The sequence below is a fragment of the Plectropomus leopardus genome, chromosome 22, assembly GCF_008729295.1.
Source record: "Plectropomus leopardus isolate mb chromosome 22, YSFRI_Pleo_2.0, whole genome shotgun sequence".
Taxonomy (NCBI): Eukaryota; Metazoa; Chordata; class Actinopteri; order Perciformes; family Serranidae; genus Plectropomus; species Plectropomus leopardus.
The window spans coordinates 12107798-12124160 of record NC_056484.1 but is presented as its reverse complement, the minus strand read 5'-3'; the positions used below and the strand labels follow the sequence as shown (position 1 = coordinate 12124160).

The 16363-nt window shown below is 39.1% G+C and overlaps 1 protein-coding gene across 1 annotated transcript in view; it reads right to left on the bottom strand.

Moving 5' to 3' along the window:
• The window catches only part of LOC121961159 (synapsin-3-like), a 121938-nt gene that overhangs the window by 100050 nt on the left and 5525 nt on the right, over positions 1 to 16363 (bottom strand). The window contains exon 2 of the mRNA XM_042511037.1: positions 4834 to 5287. Within this exon, the coding sequence (XP_042366971.1) occupies positions 4834 to 5228 (395 nt within the window). The 5' untranslated portion in view covers positions 5229 to 5287. The remainder of the gene's footprint in view (positions 1 to 4833; positions 5288 to 16363) is intronic.

The following is a 16363-nucleotide window of genomic DNA, read 5'->3' as shown; positions in this document are numbered from 1 at the left end:
AACAAGGTTACCTAAGCGATAATGAGCGATTCCTCTAGCTAGCTCCCACCCGACCAGAGGTTGGGTACAATGTTTCCACAGGTAACCTTTAACAGCCCTACTCTGGATTTTCAATATGCAAATATTATTTCTTTTTAATCATATCGTTTAACAAAGTCAACACTGACATAACATATCAAAATAGACTGTGCATGCTGGTCCAACCTCAAATCTAACCAGAATACTAGCACTGGCACCATTAAAGGTATGAATAATTAAATATTAGCAGTTATGTAAGCATTGTACCCATTAATAAACACACAGCTATCACTGGAGCATTTTGATACTGAAATGAACTTAAAAACACAACAATTATCTGCCAAGTTCTTGACCATAATTCTTATCTATGATTTCCAAGCAGATTTACGGACATTTATTCACAATGGACATCAAGCAAGAATGACATCCTCAGAAAGTGCAAGTCAAACTGAATCCAAAAATACTTGTATCAAGTCAGTGTGATTTTACTAAATTATAGTGTGATTTTTGGCAAAAATTGCAGCAGTTGGGTAAAGACTGCCTCCATGATTTGCGTGTCTGAGCCACTTCAGTAACTGTTGATCATGTTGGTGAGCGAACCAAACTAAATTACAAACTTTCATTTGTTTTTAGAAAACTGGCATGTGCCTGTTTCTTTCAGCTCGCGCAGTATTATTGCCTCACATCCCTACCTACGTGCCATCCTTTCAGCTCTCCCACATCTCCCCAGGGGGCATGAATCTCTGGTCTTAAGAGTTCAGAATAGCAATGATAAACCTAGGATCTGATGTCAGAGTCAACATCCATCCTAAAAACCTCTTACTGCAGCTCAACATACATTTATATTGCAATCCATTTCAGTGTGGAGTAGGGTATTTCAGTCTGTGTTAGTGGCGAAGACTCTGCTCCGACTGAAAAGAGCTGCTGTTGATTACAGAACATCTGTGAGCTCAAACTCTGCCAGTGCTGATTGTTAGAGCAGCAGAGGCCTGTTTCATGTGAACTTCAGAGGCTATCACACATCACCATCTGCTGGCGGAAGCCCTTCACTTCTACACAAAAACATCAACGCATGAGGAGAAGTGAGAAGCATTTCTCTGTAAAGCTGAAATTGAACTACAGTGCCACTGAGTGGCCGGTGAAGGAAAAGGCTGAGTCATGAATGAATCCAATAACATCTTTTTTTTTGTTATTATTACTAAAAATGTGAGGAGCAAACAAAAAAAAAAATCAAAAATTCATACTTTTTCCTCTTGCCTGCAGTGATGTTCATCAATCTAGATTGTTTTGGGGTGAGTTGCTACAGATATCAATTGTAAGGAAGTCTGCCTTCTCAAATATAATGGAACTAGACGGCTCTTGACTTGGTTCTCAAAGTGCAAAAAAAGGAATAAATAAATAAAAACAATAAAAATTGAGAAAAAAGATCATGACCCAGTTATTCAAAATAACCCACAGACTTTGTAGCAAGCTGTTTTATGTAGGGACTATTTTCTTTCTGAACTACGCCCACGCAGAAGGATGTGCACATCTACTCACGGACTGGAAAAATAATACTGGAAAAAAGGCAGACATCTCTACAGCCGATATCTCCGACACTCTGAAACAGTCTAGGTGGATAAGAGGCACTACAGGTTAGATGAAAAATATGTATTTTTGATTTGGGGGGTCCCTTAAATCCACTTACAGGGATGACAGTACTTTGCTTTGTGGGAACGACCAGTACTACAAGCACTGCAAAAACTTCACTCACTTCTCCTGTCTCTTATGCTGCATCAGTGTCACAAAACTTTCAAATGCCCACTTCACCGATTTTAAGCACAGTTAACTTGCCAAGGCGAGCGCTATTCAACCTGATTAAACAGTGTTATTAAGTTGTCTGAAGAGTGTGCTACAAAGTCTAATAATACTATAGTTATTTTTCTTTTGTCATCTTGGCTTGAGCCGCGGAAAGCATGGCTTACGACTTTTAGATTCACAAATGAACTTAGAAAAATACATCCTAAAATGCTGCACAAAATCTATCCAACAAACATGTACTCTGCCTTACTCTGCCTCTAATTGGCTTACCCTGACATTACACATTCGCCATCCTAACGTGCGCAAATTTGCCAACTATAGGGGGGTGACATTTTTTACAACCCCCCCCCCCTTTACCTTTTTTTTAGGCTTTCTTTAGGTATGCGGACTGCTTTGAGACACAGGCTTATTGCCGATAGTGTCCTAGGCTTCTTAGTCCACAGCCAGCCCTTGCCCCAATATGGTAACATCTGGCTCCAAATAAACACAGTAACAGCCTTAATGCCAAACTGGGTCTAACAAAAGACAAAACCCAGTTGCACTTTGGGGAATGTCCAGTGTTTTTGAAACCTGACGCATACTGAGGACTAAAAATCAGGATATCTTGGACTTATACCTACCTAAATAAATGTTAAATGAACATTTGGTGCAAAATATATTGTTTAATACAAAATGTTCAGAATATATTGTAAATTAAAGGCTCTGCCTAAATGGCACAGTTAGAATTACAGTATAATACCATCACACACACTACCACAAAGTCTGGCCTTGGATATGACCAAAAAATCAAATCAAAACCTTTATCTCAACAAAAAAGTGATCATTAAAAAAATCACAAAGGCAGGTTTTATTGCAGGGCCCTTGCAGTGGATTTCATTATATCAAACAGGTGCTGCTGTTGCGGCCTCAACTTTATATAAAACCTGAGTCCTTCACAAAAACGGCTTTTCTTTCTGGTGCTGAAGAAGCAGCAAACCACTTATCAAAGCCTCCATTATTCTCTCTTTATATAAGTAACTGCGTTCGTTTAGGTGAATAAAAACCCCTGCTGTTCTCTCAAGAGTGAGGACGGTCCCTCAGAGAGTCTGAATGAGTTTGGACGCCTCAGAGTGGGGATGATCCTCTGTTGACTCATTTCAGAGGGTTGTGAGGAGGAACGGGCCCTTTTGGGATTTCAGCCAGATGGATTAGAGGAAAGAGGCCGCCCGCCTTTTCAGGATATTGAGAGCAATCTTGGTGCTTTTGACAAGGCTGTCAGCAGGGTGCTTTAATTTAGTGATCATTTTTAGCCCTCGGCCTGATCTCCCGGCAGAGCCCCAGATACAGATGCCTCAGTACGTAATGATCCCGGCTAATTGTGTAGATAGATTCAAAGGGCTTGGAAAAAGCTAATAAAAGCTTCACCGAGGTTGATTTACCGCCAAATGTCAGGCGACAGAATAACTATTCATGAAATGGAAGAGTGGTTTATTGATTCCAGAAGACCAACATGATAAACTGGGCTGCTGCAGGTCTCAACTGCAGCTCTGGAAATCAATTCCTCCACAGCGTTCAGCAGAATACAGCCAATATCAGCCTCTAACATGCATGTGTGAGCTGTCGCTGAAAGATGAGCCCATCTCTTCTCATTAAAGTCCATTTATTTTTCTGTCAACTCCAGAGGAAAGGACCTTCCTCTCGTTACCATGACAATTTTTGTGCCAGCATGGAGAGCGACATCATGAGCGGGCAAAAGCCGAGAACATACGAGTCTATTGTAAACAATAAGATGTCTTGCTCCTTTTAAAACTGAACAAGGAGATGTTTTTGATTCAGCAGGAGCTAAAAAACAAAAAGCTAATGCAAAGTAGCGTGAAAATGTAATTTTTTTACACCTCAACCACCATTTTCCATATAATGCCTGAGATGTCTACTCAAGTCACATGGCTTGGACTTAAGTCAGACCTAAGTCACAAATTTAATAAACTAAGACTCAACTTGACGAAATGAAAAAAGACTTGCAACTCAACATGAACTGTAACACCAGTGACTCATGACGTCTCGTTTTGACTTGAAAATAATTGAAACCTTCCCCCAAAGATTTAAAAGTATGTTATTTAAAAATGGACAGACAGAGGGACAGACAGAGGGCTGGACAACCCAAAAACATGATGCCTCTGGCCACGGCTATCGCCTGTGCAGAGGCATAAAAAGGATACTAAAGATTTAATTCACATACAAAAACTTACATGGTGGTCAAAAAAAAAAGAATTGCAGTATACAAAACCTGTGGCTCGAAAACAGCTTCTAACTAAATGGTTTGAATGTAATACATTTTTACTGTTTTTAAAATGGCATTACATTTGGTGAAGAGCACTTTAGACGTCTACGTCATGACTTGGGACTTGCAAAACAATGACTTAGTCCCACCTCTGCATTACACCAATAGATTTTGATGGGTAATTAGTGTAACACTGAAAAGTTGACTCTGAAGCAGTGTGTTAAGGGAATACTAAATTTTGAGAAATGACTTGCTTTCCTTTAAGACTTTAAAAAACAAAATTTGGCTGGATACTGCATGTAAAGACTGCACACAGGCTGAGCTAAATAAAGCCCATCGATACAGAATATCACGACTTCAGTTAAAACATCCTTACCTTTGAAAATAAAAGGTCAAACTGTCATCTTCTGTTTTTCAGATACGACTCTGCCTCGTGTAGCAGAACTACAGTGATGTTACTTCCAGTCAGTTAAGATAGCGAGTGAACTGAGACGCTTGTTGGTTTTTGGGATCTATTGTGGATTTTTCAAGGGAGATAAACTTTAAATCAACTGGAACAATTTTGTCACTCGAGCACGCGAACACAAATAACTCACAGTTCAATTCATTATCTGCTGAACAAATCAATCGAGACAATTTAACGCAAAAATTTGAATGATTTCTCTTTCAAACATGAGCAGAGGAATCCAGAAAACATGCAGCAAAATGTGGAAATATGTTTTTTAACTTCCTTCACACATGAAACGTCCACTCACCAGTCTGTGTGCTGATCATCGATGACCAGCAGGATCTTGGGCTTGCGTATGACAGGTTTCGGTGGCTGACTGCTTCCTGTTGAGGCTCCCTCAGCTGCTGTTGCTGCGGATTTGGCATGTGCAGCGGCAGCGACATTCTGGGCCATCTGAGCACTCTTCACAACGCTGGAGAAGGAGCTGAGGAAGCTCCCCGTTCCTGAAGTCGAGCCCGGGCCCGAGGCTGGATTGGGGGCCGGAGTCGGGATGCTCGGGGGCTGCCGCCTCTCTGTTGCCGGGGAAGCGGGGGAGGAAGTGGATGAACCTGGAGGGGTCGGCCTCTGCAGATCCATCATGTAGCCATTGGGGAGGTTGGCCACAAAGCTGCTGTCTGACAGGCGCCGGCGGAGGTAGTTCATGGTGATGGGCTGGTGGGTCCGTCAGGCCAGAGGAGGTGAGGGGGAAGAATGCTGAAATCCTGCAGAGGGGATAGAGGAAGGGAAAGGACTGATTCATAATCAGTTTGACAATGCTATTCATATTTGATTATTTGTCCCACTATTTATCCTCTTTAAATGTCATAATAAACAAAGGAGAAAAAAAGACTACTTGTAATGGGCAACATGTCACGTGTAATGATGATTTAACCGAGAATAATCACCCATATCTGCAGTTTCAACTCAAGTTTTAAAGAAAACATGGTGATGGTTGGGAACAAAAAATATTTTGGCTTCCAATTCCCAGTTTTGGTGGCACAATCATGGCTGGACATGCAGCTATGTCTCTGTAAAAAAATTAAGATTTGGCACTATCCCCACTTGGATAAAAACACCAATGACTTGCTAAAAAAACAACCAGATTTGTTGTTGGTTTACCTCAAAAAGTAGTCTGCAGTGATCTGCAGCTTGGGAACCGTCTCACCAAGGTGTCACACCATCCACCATCCACTCTACCTCCCCATGATAAAGTCAGCTCATATATCATGTCACATTAGAAATGTTGATATGATACATACAACTATCAGAATCAGACAAGGGTTTTTTTGGCAAGTAGGTTTTCTCTTAGAAAGAACTGGCTTTGGTTTTTGGTGCATACAATAGAAATATTGAGAGGGATAAAAGTAATAATAGTAATAAGTACTGCTACATTCAAGAACTTAAATAAAGCCTGGAAAAATCTACAATAAAAATATGGAAGAGATATTTTAAAAAGCACAAACACATGACAAATATGTACAAAGTAGCTGTTTCAGAATAAGAAAGCTGAAGAGTTTTTGCAGAAATTTGCAAAAGTTCACATATAACGTAATTATGGTTGGCAGAAACTTAAAGCGATTATGCATATTTTGGGTCATGGTTATGATTTTACGGTCTCATTGCTCTCAGCAACGTTATTTCCAGCTGCAGTGGGCAGCTGTTTTCAACTAAAAGCTCTGAAATACCCACTGTACACAGCCACACAGTTGCAAACTAGCTCATGAACATATTAAGCAGCTAGAGAGCCTGATATTTGAGTTAAAATTTTTTTACTCAGCAGCCTGACAGAGAAATGATTAAAAAACTGTTTGATCATCACACTTAAGACTTCCTTTCAATCTGTTTGTGGTCAGATCAATCAGATCAATGGATTAGAGAAACAGCTACTGTAGAGGTGAGAGAAAGCAAACTTTCAGTTGCTGCCATTTCACAGGTTAGACCCAATGCTGGACTCCATGAAAACGCAGTTAGCGCTACTAAAACAGTTTAGAAAAACAATAAACATGATAAAGAGATCACTGTTGCTCTAAGAAATAAGGTGTGCTATTATTAGAAATAACGAAAGGCTAAGTTTCACTTCGTGAACAAGATATATAAACAGAGAGAGCAGGCCTGAGAGGGGTCGCAGCAACAAAAATGGCAAAAATAAAATTCTTAAGTTGCGACAGATGCTGATTTGTGGCGGTCCGCTACAAATAAATGACAGTCACCATATGGAGAATCTCCCATCCCAAATGATTGAATAATGGCCTCCCTATTTTTACCAAACTAGTGTTATAATAGACCATGTTGTTATGGATAATACTATTCTGTCTTATCCCCCTTTTTTTCTTTCTTTTATCCCCTTTTATTGTATTATCGCACTTAACTTTATTAGTTACATTTTTATGTCAATTGTTAGGTGCAAATTTATTTTATAGTCTGTTAATTCATTTTTTAGTTATTCAAAATGTAAATGGGTGATTCTGTACTGTCAATTTTTGACAAAATAAAATATACCAAAAAATTACTGTTTGGGAAACCCTGTATCAGTACTCCTGTCCAACTTAACTGAAAGTCTACGCGTGCAGGTAGCTCTCATAATGATGTTTAAATCTGGCTTTTAGTTTCTTGAGTGAGTTAAGTAAAATTAACATATTATGGCAATAAATAAAGATTTCATCTTGAGCTTTTAAGGAGCTTCAGTACATGTCGGCATCCTCCAGGATTAGATTTTGTGGCATATCTAAATTTAACTCAGATGGAAATTGTTGACGCGTTTCTGTTTTCTGAAGTTCACACTAATTAGCAAATACAGATCGGAGGTGAGGAGTCAGACCTGGAAAAAAGCGTCAAGCTCAGAAATAAATGCAAAACAAAAGCTGAAATACTGTTGCATTGACAGGGTGTATAAGGTGATGTTTTTTTTTTTTTTTTTTCACAGCCATGAATCTGCTAAACCTGATTTGCATACGATTAAGTTAACCACGCAGGGTGGGATGGAAACCGCTGGCAATTAATTCAGTGACACGGCAGTGATGATGCAAAGTTGGAGCGGTGATTCACAGCTCATTTCTTTGTGAAAGAGATGAAGCCGCTGGAGGAGAGGAAACAGTTATGTAACACATGGAACCCAGCGTGGCAGAGAGGAGACATTCAAACAGATTAGCTATCAAACTGCAACGAAGTGCGCATGCTAGCGGAGAGGGGAAAAGAAACCCTAAAACCTGATTAAAACTAGGGCGCTCTCGTAGTAAATTGAGCTTAGAGGAGATGAAAGTGCATTTCTTATGGAGATGTCGGATGTGCCCGGTGTTTGCGGCAGTGTTTTTGTAGTTTAAGGGGAAGGAGGGTCTAACAAGCCCTCAGCAAGAGGAAAAGGATGTGGGTCAAATGTTTCATCTTGACAAGTTAATGCAGTCAGACGATCACCATCAGGAAGTCTTTATGCAGAGAGAGAGAGAGTCATAGCTTCTGTCTGAGCATCTGTAGGCAAGAATATCTCCTGATCATAGCTGTTGTAGCAGTGGTAAAATAATGTCTCTTTTCCCAATACTGCTCTGATTCCCAAAGGAGGAAATTAGTTTTCTTCTTGCCTACTTTCAGAGAGAGGTCACAGGTCAGCAGGAACATGACAGATGCCATATATACCCCATTTATATTAAAAAAGGTAGATAAAATAGAAAAACCAGTATTTCAGTATAACCCAATACAATTCAAGAGCAGCACAAGCCTCCAAAATGACCACTATCATCTTCATAAAGATACGATTTATTGATGCCCCCTTCTTTCAGACTGCAATAGATTTAGCTAGGCAAAATATATTTTCAAAAAGTAAAAAATAAAACTTTCACCTTCACTTCATCTCATTTTAAAGAAGTCATATTGGACAAGTTTCGACGCTTATGTCTATCAATTTTGGATTTACTACTGAAACCATGACAACCCGACTACGACAATTGAGTAAGTTACCATTGACAGAGCACGTTAATGATAATGATGGAATATGTCCCTCGGTGCAATGATGTGGCTCATTAATGGGTTATTGAACAAAGACGGCACAAAGGAATAAGATATATCAGCTTTGGCTGCACAAACAGTACTTTATAGTGAGATCAGTGAACTAGCGGTTTGAATCTTTCAATGGTATTTATTGAAAATAACAAAAAGACAGTATATCATCAGACTAATCCTGTAATACTTGAGTTTGGGGATTCAGTGTTTTGCCTACGGGCATTTCAGCACTGCAGATGCTCGTTGTCACGAGGAATAACAGAATGGGAGATGTAATATGCCTTACAGTGGCTGAACAGCCTATCCAATCACAAAGTGAGGGGGCTTCCCCCTGGGAATTATGCGCATGTGTCAACCACCACAAGACTATTACAGAGCAAACTGGCAGGGCTCGAGTCAAATGATAGAAAAATTGCAACAACAAGCAGTGGCAATTACAGTCACGGGGCCGCTGATTGCCAGCTCAGCCCTCTTTGTAACTACTTGATCCCATTGGACAGATAAGGAGCGGTCTGCTGAGATGCTGAAAATCACTATCTTTACACCACTGCCACATTCCCCGCTTTCTAAACACCCAGTAAGCTGCTTTCTCTCTGTGGTGGAGCACAACTGAAGCTTTTAAATCCTTAAAGGCTTTGCATCTTAGGTCTCTCTGCAGCGTATTCACGCTGGGAGGAAACCACAGGAACCTCATGCTCCGTTAGTACTGAGCTGGTCGCAAACATTACTGATAAGAGTTTGTTAGAAAAGAGGCACACAAGCAGAAAAGGGCTCCGTAGGTTATCCACGTATTCATGGTCTTTCAATAATACTTGATCCTTGTGTGGTAAGTGTGTTTGGGTTAACTATAAAAAGCTATAGAAATAATGTAGTAGCTACAATATGACATATGACATTTGATTCTCACTATTCACAGACTGCACTTCACCCCAGCAGACACCTATAACAGAAAGCTGATGAATGGTGAGGTAAGCAGTGTATGTAGGCAATATTAGAAAAGTCCTTAGTCCTTCTCCTCACGTTTTTTAAAGTATAGCCTACCTATAATAATACTAATATCAGTATGGTTTTTCCATATAATAATAAGCACTGAAAAGAGGCTGGAAGCAGATTTCTTTCTCCATTTTTGAGAAATATTTTTGAAAAATATGTTTCCCGTATAAGACTGCAATTGGCTTTTGTATGAGCCATACACCTACAGGGTTCCTACAGCTTAAGGCAAGATAAATTAAAGATTTTTTAATGCCACTCAGAATTAAGTTTAAGACCAGTTTTCAAATAACCAAAATTGAAGAAGGACAATTTTATTTTGCCCAAATGTTTACTGTAAAATAAAAGGGTTTTTTTGGTCCAATTGAAAAACATCATTTATATACATCAAATGTAGTAAAAACAACCCTTTTTAGAGTGAAACATATGGGGCAAAATGAACATAGTATATTATCATAAAAATATCTATTGAGTTTTCAACATAAGTGGGAAATATCTGGCATTTCTAGGTGGTTTTCTGGGTGGTTTGGTGCTTCTCAATCTGCATCTGAGATTCCAGCTCTTGGATTACCATCATAATGATTTTAAGGAAAGAAATTTAATAAATTATTTAACAACAAAAAAAATTGATTTTTTCCATTATTTTGAGATGCTACAATATAACATCAGAAAGAAATGATTCACAAAATCCTACTTTCCATGTCTGAGCATTTTAAAGACTTTAGAAAGATTATTTTAAGTCAGTTTAATACCAATTAAGGTCTTAGTTTTAGATTAATGAATTCAATGCCTTTTAGGACTTTCAAAGGATCTGTGGAAACCCTGTCTCTGATCTGTCTTGCCCGGCAAACATTTGACTCTCAGATTTTAGGAAGTTCACTGACATCTCCCTCCTCAGTAAAGGAATGTAAAAAACACCTCTCAAATGACAAACTTTGCACAGATACATGTCAAGATCAGACATGTTAAGGGACAAAAACAGAACAATTTTTTGTGTAGAGTGGGACTTAAAACATCAAAACGGACGGCTCAGCGTTCTTTAATGATGGGAAGAGCAGGATAAAGCCACACCAGACTCTGGGATCCCTGCTGGTGTACAGTGTGTGCTGTTACTTATTCTATATTTAAAAATCTTGTTTTTGATGAAGACACAGCCTAAAGGAGACAGCAGTTACTTTCTATTTTTTCAGTTTTGCATCTTTACTGTGATTCTGCTGAATGTCTCACATATTCTGATGGCTGTGCTGTGAATTTACACAGCAAAGCCTGTTGGAGCTGTTGACGAATTAGATAAAGACATGCAGTGCTGTCATTCCATCTTCTGTTTCTCACTTGACATGTCCAAATTATGCAATAATGACGAATGAGCATTTTCAAATGTAACCACAAACACACCAAATAGTTAATTGTCTTAATGAGATAAATGATGTGAGGTGCACTATAGGGTTACTTCTGAATGAAAGATGTGCTCCTCAATATTTTTTTTTAAGTACCAGCCTCTTGTAAATACCATTTCACAGCTTAAATAAAATCGTGGACAGCATCTATTTTTGGATTTGTGGAAAATTGATGTTGATTTACTGCTGATCTGCGGACATCTGGCCTCCCACATGTAACTGACTGACTGATGCAATGAGCAGTGTTAAATGTGTACACCTGGGCCCTACACTATGCCAAATGCCTCATTTTCCAAAGGAGGGGTTTGGGGAGAGAGTCATTTGTTTGTACTTTATGCAGCTAATTCATTTATATATTTTTTAATGTTTTTAATATTAACTTAGAAGCTAACTGTCTATTATTTACTTTGGAGTTAATACATCTAATTTGTTCCTCCTCTTGTCTTTAGTTAGGTCAGTTTACTGTAAGTGAAAGGGACGCAATACTTCCGGACCTGACAGGGCAACATATCTTGTCCAATTTTAAATGCTTAAGGAAGATGAAAAATGTGTATCACGTAAGAACAAAAGCATGTGGAAAACAACAAGTGCAGCTGCAGCATCAGCTCAGCCTCTACTTGCAGAAAACAAGAGCTTTTTTTTTCTGAGGACAGCGTATTTTGTGAATTCTTTGGAATGAAGCGCCGTGTATTCACACAATAAACAGCAGCAGCGTGGCAAAGTGCCGAACATAAAATGTGCGCTGAGCGCTGCAGATTTGATGTTTCTTGTGTTCGTTGAGAGTTTTAAAAATGATTAACTTAGAGTAAAATGCTGCGGTCATCACTGTCTCTTATTACCGAGCTGCCCAATTACAGTGGAGGAGGAGCAGGCCGAACAGCCTACCCAAAAGATCTAACATCCTGCAACAACTGAGGTGAAACAATACAAAACGACACATTATATACATTTAAGGCAGATCATCAAGATTTATATTAACATTTAAATTAAACTAAAAACAAATAATAAATCAAGAAAATAGTCAATTCAACAATAAAGTATTTCTACTCACAAGTACCCTTTAAAAACCCTCATCTCTTATTATGTTTATGCTACTTAATACCATTTACTATGACGTGTTTAGCATGTTTAATGACTTTTATATGCGCTTAAATGGTAATCTAAAATGATAACTGCCTCTAGCATCCTCATCCAGGCTCTCACAAAACCCTCCTCACACCAAGACGCTAACACACAGTCATTGTCCAACACTGGTAAACTGTAACGAGCTTAAAGGGATCAGTGTGTGCAGCCCTGCTGTGCAGCAGTCAAACATGGCTTTTATTATTCATGACAGTCTGAGCTGGGGGGCTGGAAGTGTAACCAGTAAGAGCAGAGGGTCACTGGACTCTCGCTGAATTAAATTGAATGGAGGTGGAATAGCAGAGGGACCAAATCTTGGGATGGGAGGTGGCGTTTAACCTGTCCCAAGGCATCCTGGGGGATTATAAATATCTGCGGGGGACTTGCTGCCAGATGGATGTTCATGGCAGTTACTATCCTTGAGTTTGACAGTAAAGATTCCTTAGAGTCAGAGCTGTTGCCATGGTTACCATGAATTGCCCACCTGTCCATCCATATGTTGAACTCTTTAAGGTTCAGAGCAAGAAATCTCAGCAGCTACGGACCACTTAGAAAAGACGTTTGACACAATTATTTATGGTCTCCAGGACGGCTGGGTATCGCTTTGTTTTTTTCCCAACACTGCTGCTAAAACAATGTTTTTAAAGAGCTACTGGTGCCTAAACGGTGTCTGAATCAACACTTTCAAACAAATAAAGGACAAAACGGTTAACAACACTAAAGCGCAGCTTTTTTTACTTGCAAAGGCAAATTAACATTGAAATTATTACAGTATACTTAACAGTTTAAGGTACACTTAAATTTATAAATATGGAAAAATTAAAATCATTATTGATAAACTGATAAACACTGAAAACTGATAGCACCATGTAACAGGACTACTAATTAACACATTTTGATTTGGGATCTGTAATTGCCTCACTAACTCAAGAGAGACTCAGCACACAGACATTTCTCTATTATCTGATTAGGAGTAGATGTCACTGCAAACAGAGCAGTTGGTCCACCTTAACAGTCCACCTTAAGGGAGCCAGGGTGAGGCTAACTTAGCTCACTAACTCTAGTGTTAACACCCTTTACTTTCATCAGCAGGTGACAAGCAAGATATGGGAGCTTGAGGAGTTGACACATTTATTCACTGACAAACTGCCTAAACTGTTCATACACTGAAAAACCTCATAATTTCATAATCTCTGCTTCACACACACACACACACACACACACACACACACACTCGCTCCCTCTATCTTTCTCTCTCACACAACCTGGCACCAAAATCTGCGTTATGATTGGTTTCAGTACCTCAGCCTACTCCCCATCTAGAGATTTTAGTGACTTCTTGTCCTTTCCTTTATCACCAACGTCAGGCTGAAATTCCACCTTAACCAGCGCTTACTGGTCTGTGGAGGTTATCACAAAAAACAATTTTGAAATTAAATCTGCTAAGTTCGTCAGAGGATGAACCCTAATGTTTTTTGTAGCCACATTATCGTTCTTTTTTAAACATAAGAAGTGGAAGAAGAAAATCTCCACAGGAAACAGAAAATATCTAAATATATATAAACATAATGAGTAGAGTGCCACAGAATCTAATCTTATTCTCTTCAGATCCTCCCAAATTTATTTTTTTGACCTCTTTCTAATTCCATCTTGGCTCCAGGCTCTGAGAATAATGAAATCATGGTTTTGTTTTTGTTTCTGTCCATTGCCTTCCTCTGCCCTTAGCTGGATGAATTGGGTTTATAAATTATGTTTCAGTTAAAATGAGACTGTGAGGCTGCATATTAGCTGCCTTCTGCTTCTGAGTTTTAACTTTAGAATGATTTGTCCCTACAGCATTTCAGATTATTTGTATTTTTCGTTTATTAATCAGTCAGTAAGCTTATTTTTTTAACTATGACAATGAGCTAAATGATTGAATTCTTTAATGTACTTTTTCTGTACTTTGTCCACACTAGTGTTGGCCATGGTAGTGTCTCGATGGATGTTACTGTCAGTCTGTCAGTCCATCACTTCGGCCCAGACAGAAATATCTCAATTATTGAGAACAAAATCCAGTCACACATGTGCAAGTCACATGCAAGTCTCAAGTCTCCAGCTAATGCAGCCTGCTTACCCCTATTTATACCCCTTATTGATAATTAACATTTTGTGGCGATCATGAAATTCCTGTATGACCAACAATGCAGAGTGGGGCTCTGAAGTTTAGCCTAAACTTGAAATGTCAAGTTTCATTGCTAATACTTTACCAGCCAATAAGCTAATAAGTTAGCTGAATAGACAAATTCATTTCTGTTGGTTCTGTAGCGACAGATGAGGTTGGATGTTGTGGTGGTCATGTCACATGTTTTTTGGCTGCAGATGTTTGCATACTGCTGTTCTTTTTTTTACTACCGCCAACATAATTCTTGAATTTATATTAGATCATTTTTGGACAAGCCTTCTCCTTGACAGCTGTCTCAAGCATCGGTCTCTGACGCTGCATTACATCAGAAATCTCCCCACTATGTTTAAAAAACAAAACGTAATATCTCAAAATTTAGAAATGCAAATTAAGTAATTTCAGGTCTAAGTCAAGTCTCAAGTCATAAATAGCAAGCCAAAGTCAAATTGAGTTTTTAATCAATATTAGTCAAGCAAGTCTGAAGTCCTAAAATTTGCAACTACTCAGGTCAAGTCATGTGACCCAAATATACTCCATCAGGTCCCCTAGTAATACTGTGTGAATAGGGCTTTGGTCTTAGTTACTTCTACACAGTTTTGCACAGTATTTAACTCAATTAAGGCAATATTTATGAAGCTAAAACTACAGTTAGCTTCTGTTTAGCTTATCACTGTCTCGTGCGCTGTTCCTTGCTCGTGTTGTTTAAATCTCATAGGAGCCAGCGTATTCATTCTACAGACTGTACCAGCAAAACAATCTGTTTTAAAGCATCAGATGAGCTACAGTGTTTATACTGTCGCTTGGCAACCCGCCCCTTATTTTAATGATGATCCTACATGTGTTGTCGAGGCCCAACTAAAAAACGGTCTGCTCCACTTCTCAGGGAGCACTGACGGTGGCATTATGACTCATCATTGTGTGTCTAGCACTCTGCCACCATCTTAATGTTGATACTAAGAGGCTAAATATGACAAGAAAACAACTTCAGAGGAGCTTTGCTGTGACAAACTGTCATGTATATTAACAATCTCAACATTAAGGCTCCAATCTTGAATAAATCAAGCACTTATGGATCTTAAACCTCTAATGTAAGTGCACCGTGTAAGCTGGCATCTGAATACTGCATTTTGTTGCAGGCATCATGAAACCAAAAGAGGTGTGATGGGTGTGATGTTTAACACAACAGAGTCTGCTTCTGGTGTGACATACAACATACTGAATTGAATTGAATTGATTTATTTGATAGGGATGATGCAGTTAAACATAGTTTCAAACAAAGCATGAAGCTGATGTGCTGCACAGAGAGTTTATAGTTACTGCTAATGTCCAACTTTTATTCCTATATATGCGTCGGCATCATTTTCTAAACAGTAATACTGGCATTAACATGGCAATAGCAGTTATTCACCTTCTGCACGGAGGGTAAGGAGCTCTTAAACCTCATTGTTTTCCCAATCTGTGGACATTTATGCCGCTGCTCTTGCTATTTGAGTTAGCTGTGAACTGCTACTTGCTGCTTTTTAAATCTCTTCGGGTGGGTCACACACATAACACGTTATCAAAACGTCACACCCATCCTGCCACTGTCCTGTGTATTCAGACACAAGGCTCGTTCAAGATGACCTGCGCCTCGCCTGAAAAATGGACAAGAGCAGGCGATCGCAGCAGGACCCAGTGACAAAAAGCTGCGGTCATGTTGGACAGTTTTCTGACTTTTCTAGCAGCCTTCAGACTGTGATGGGAGTCACAGGAACACTCTCATCCTGTTAGATCTGATTCTGTTTTATTAAAATGTTTTCAGACTCTTTAAACTGTTTCTTTGCAGTCTCCTTTTGTGACCCTGTAACCTATCAAATTGCTTTACAGGCAATCTGTAATTTCTTTTTGTGCATCAACCATCATTTCCAATGAATTCTCATGTAAATCAGCATCATAGCATATCTTTGCTGCTATATACAAATCAGCTAAGCGCACCTGTCACCCCAAAAACTACATCAGTAAATGAAAACATCAGCCTGATAGTCAGAGGACAGAAATACAAGACAACAGCTTTAAAACAGATACAGTCTGGGCTTCCCATCTGTACTGAAGTCTTTGTGTTGCTAAATACTTCAATAATTAAAACTATTCAG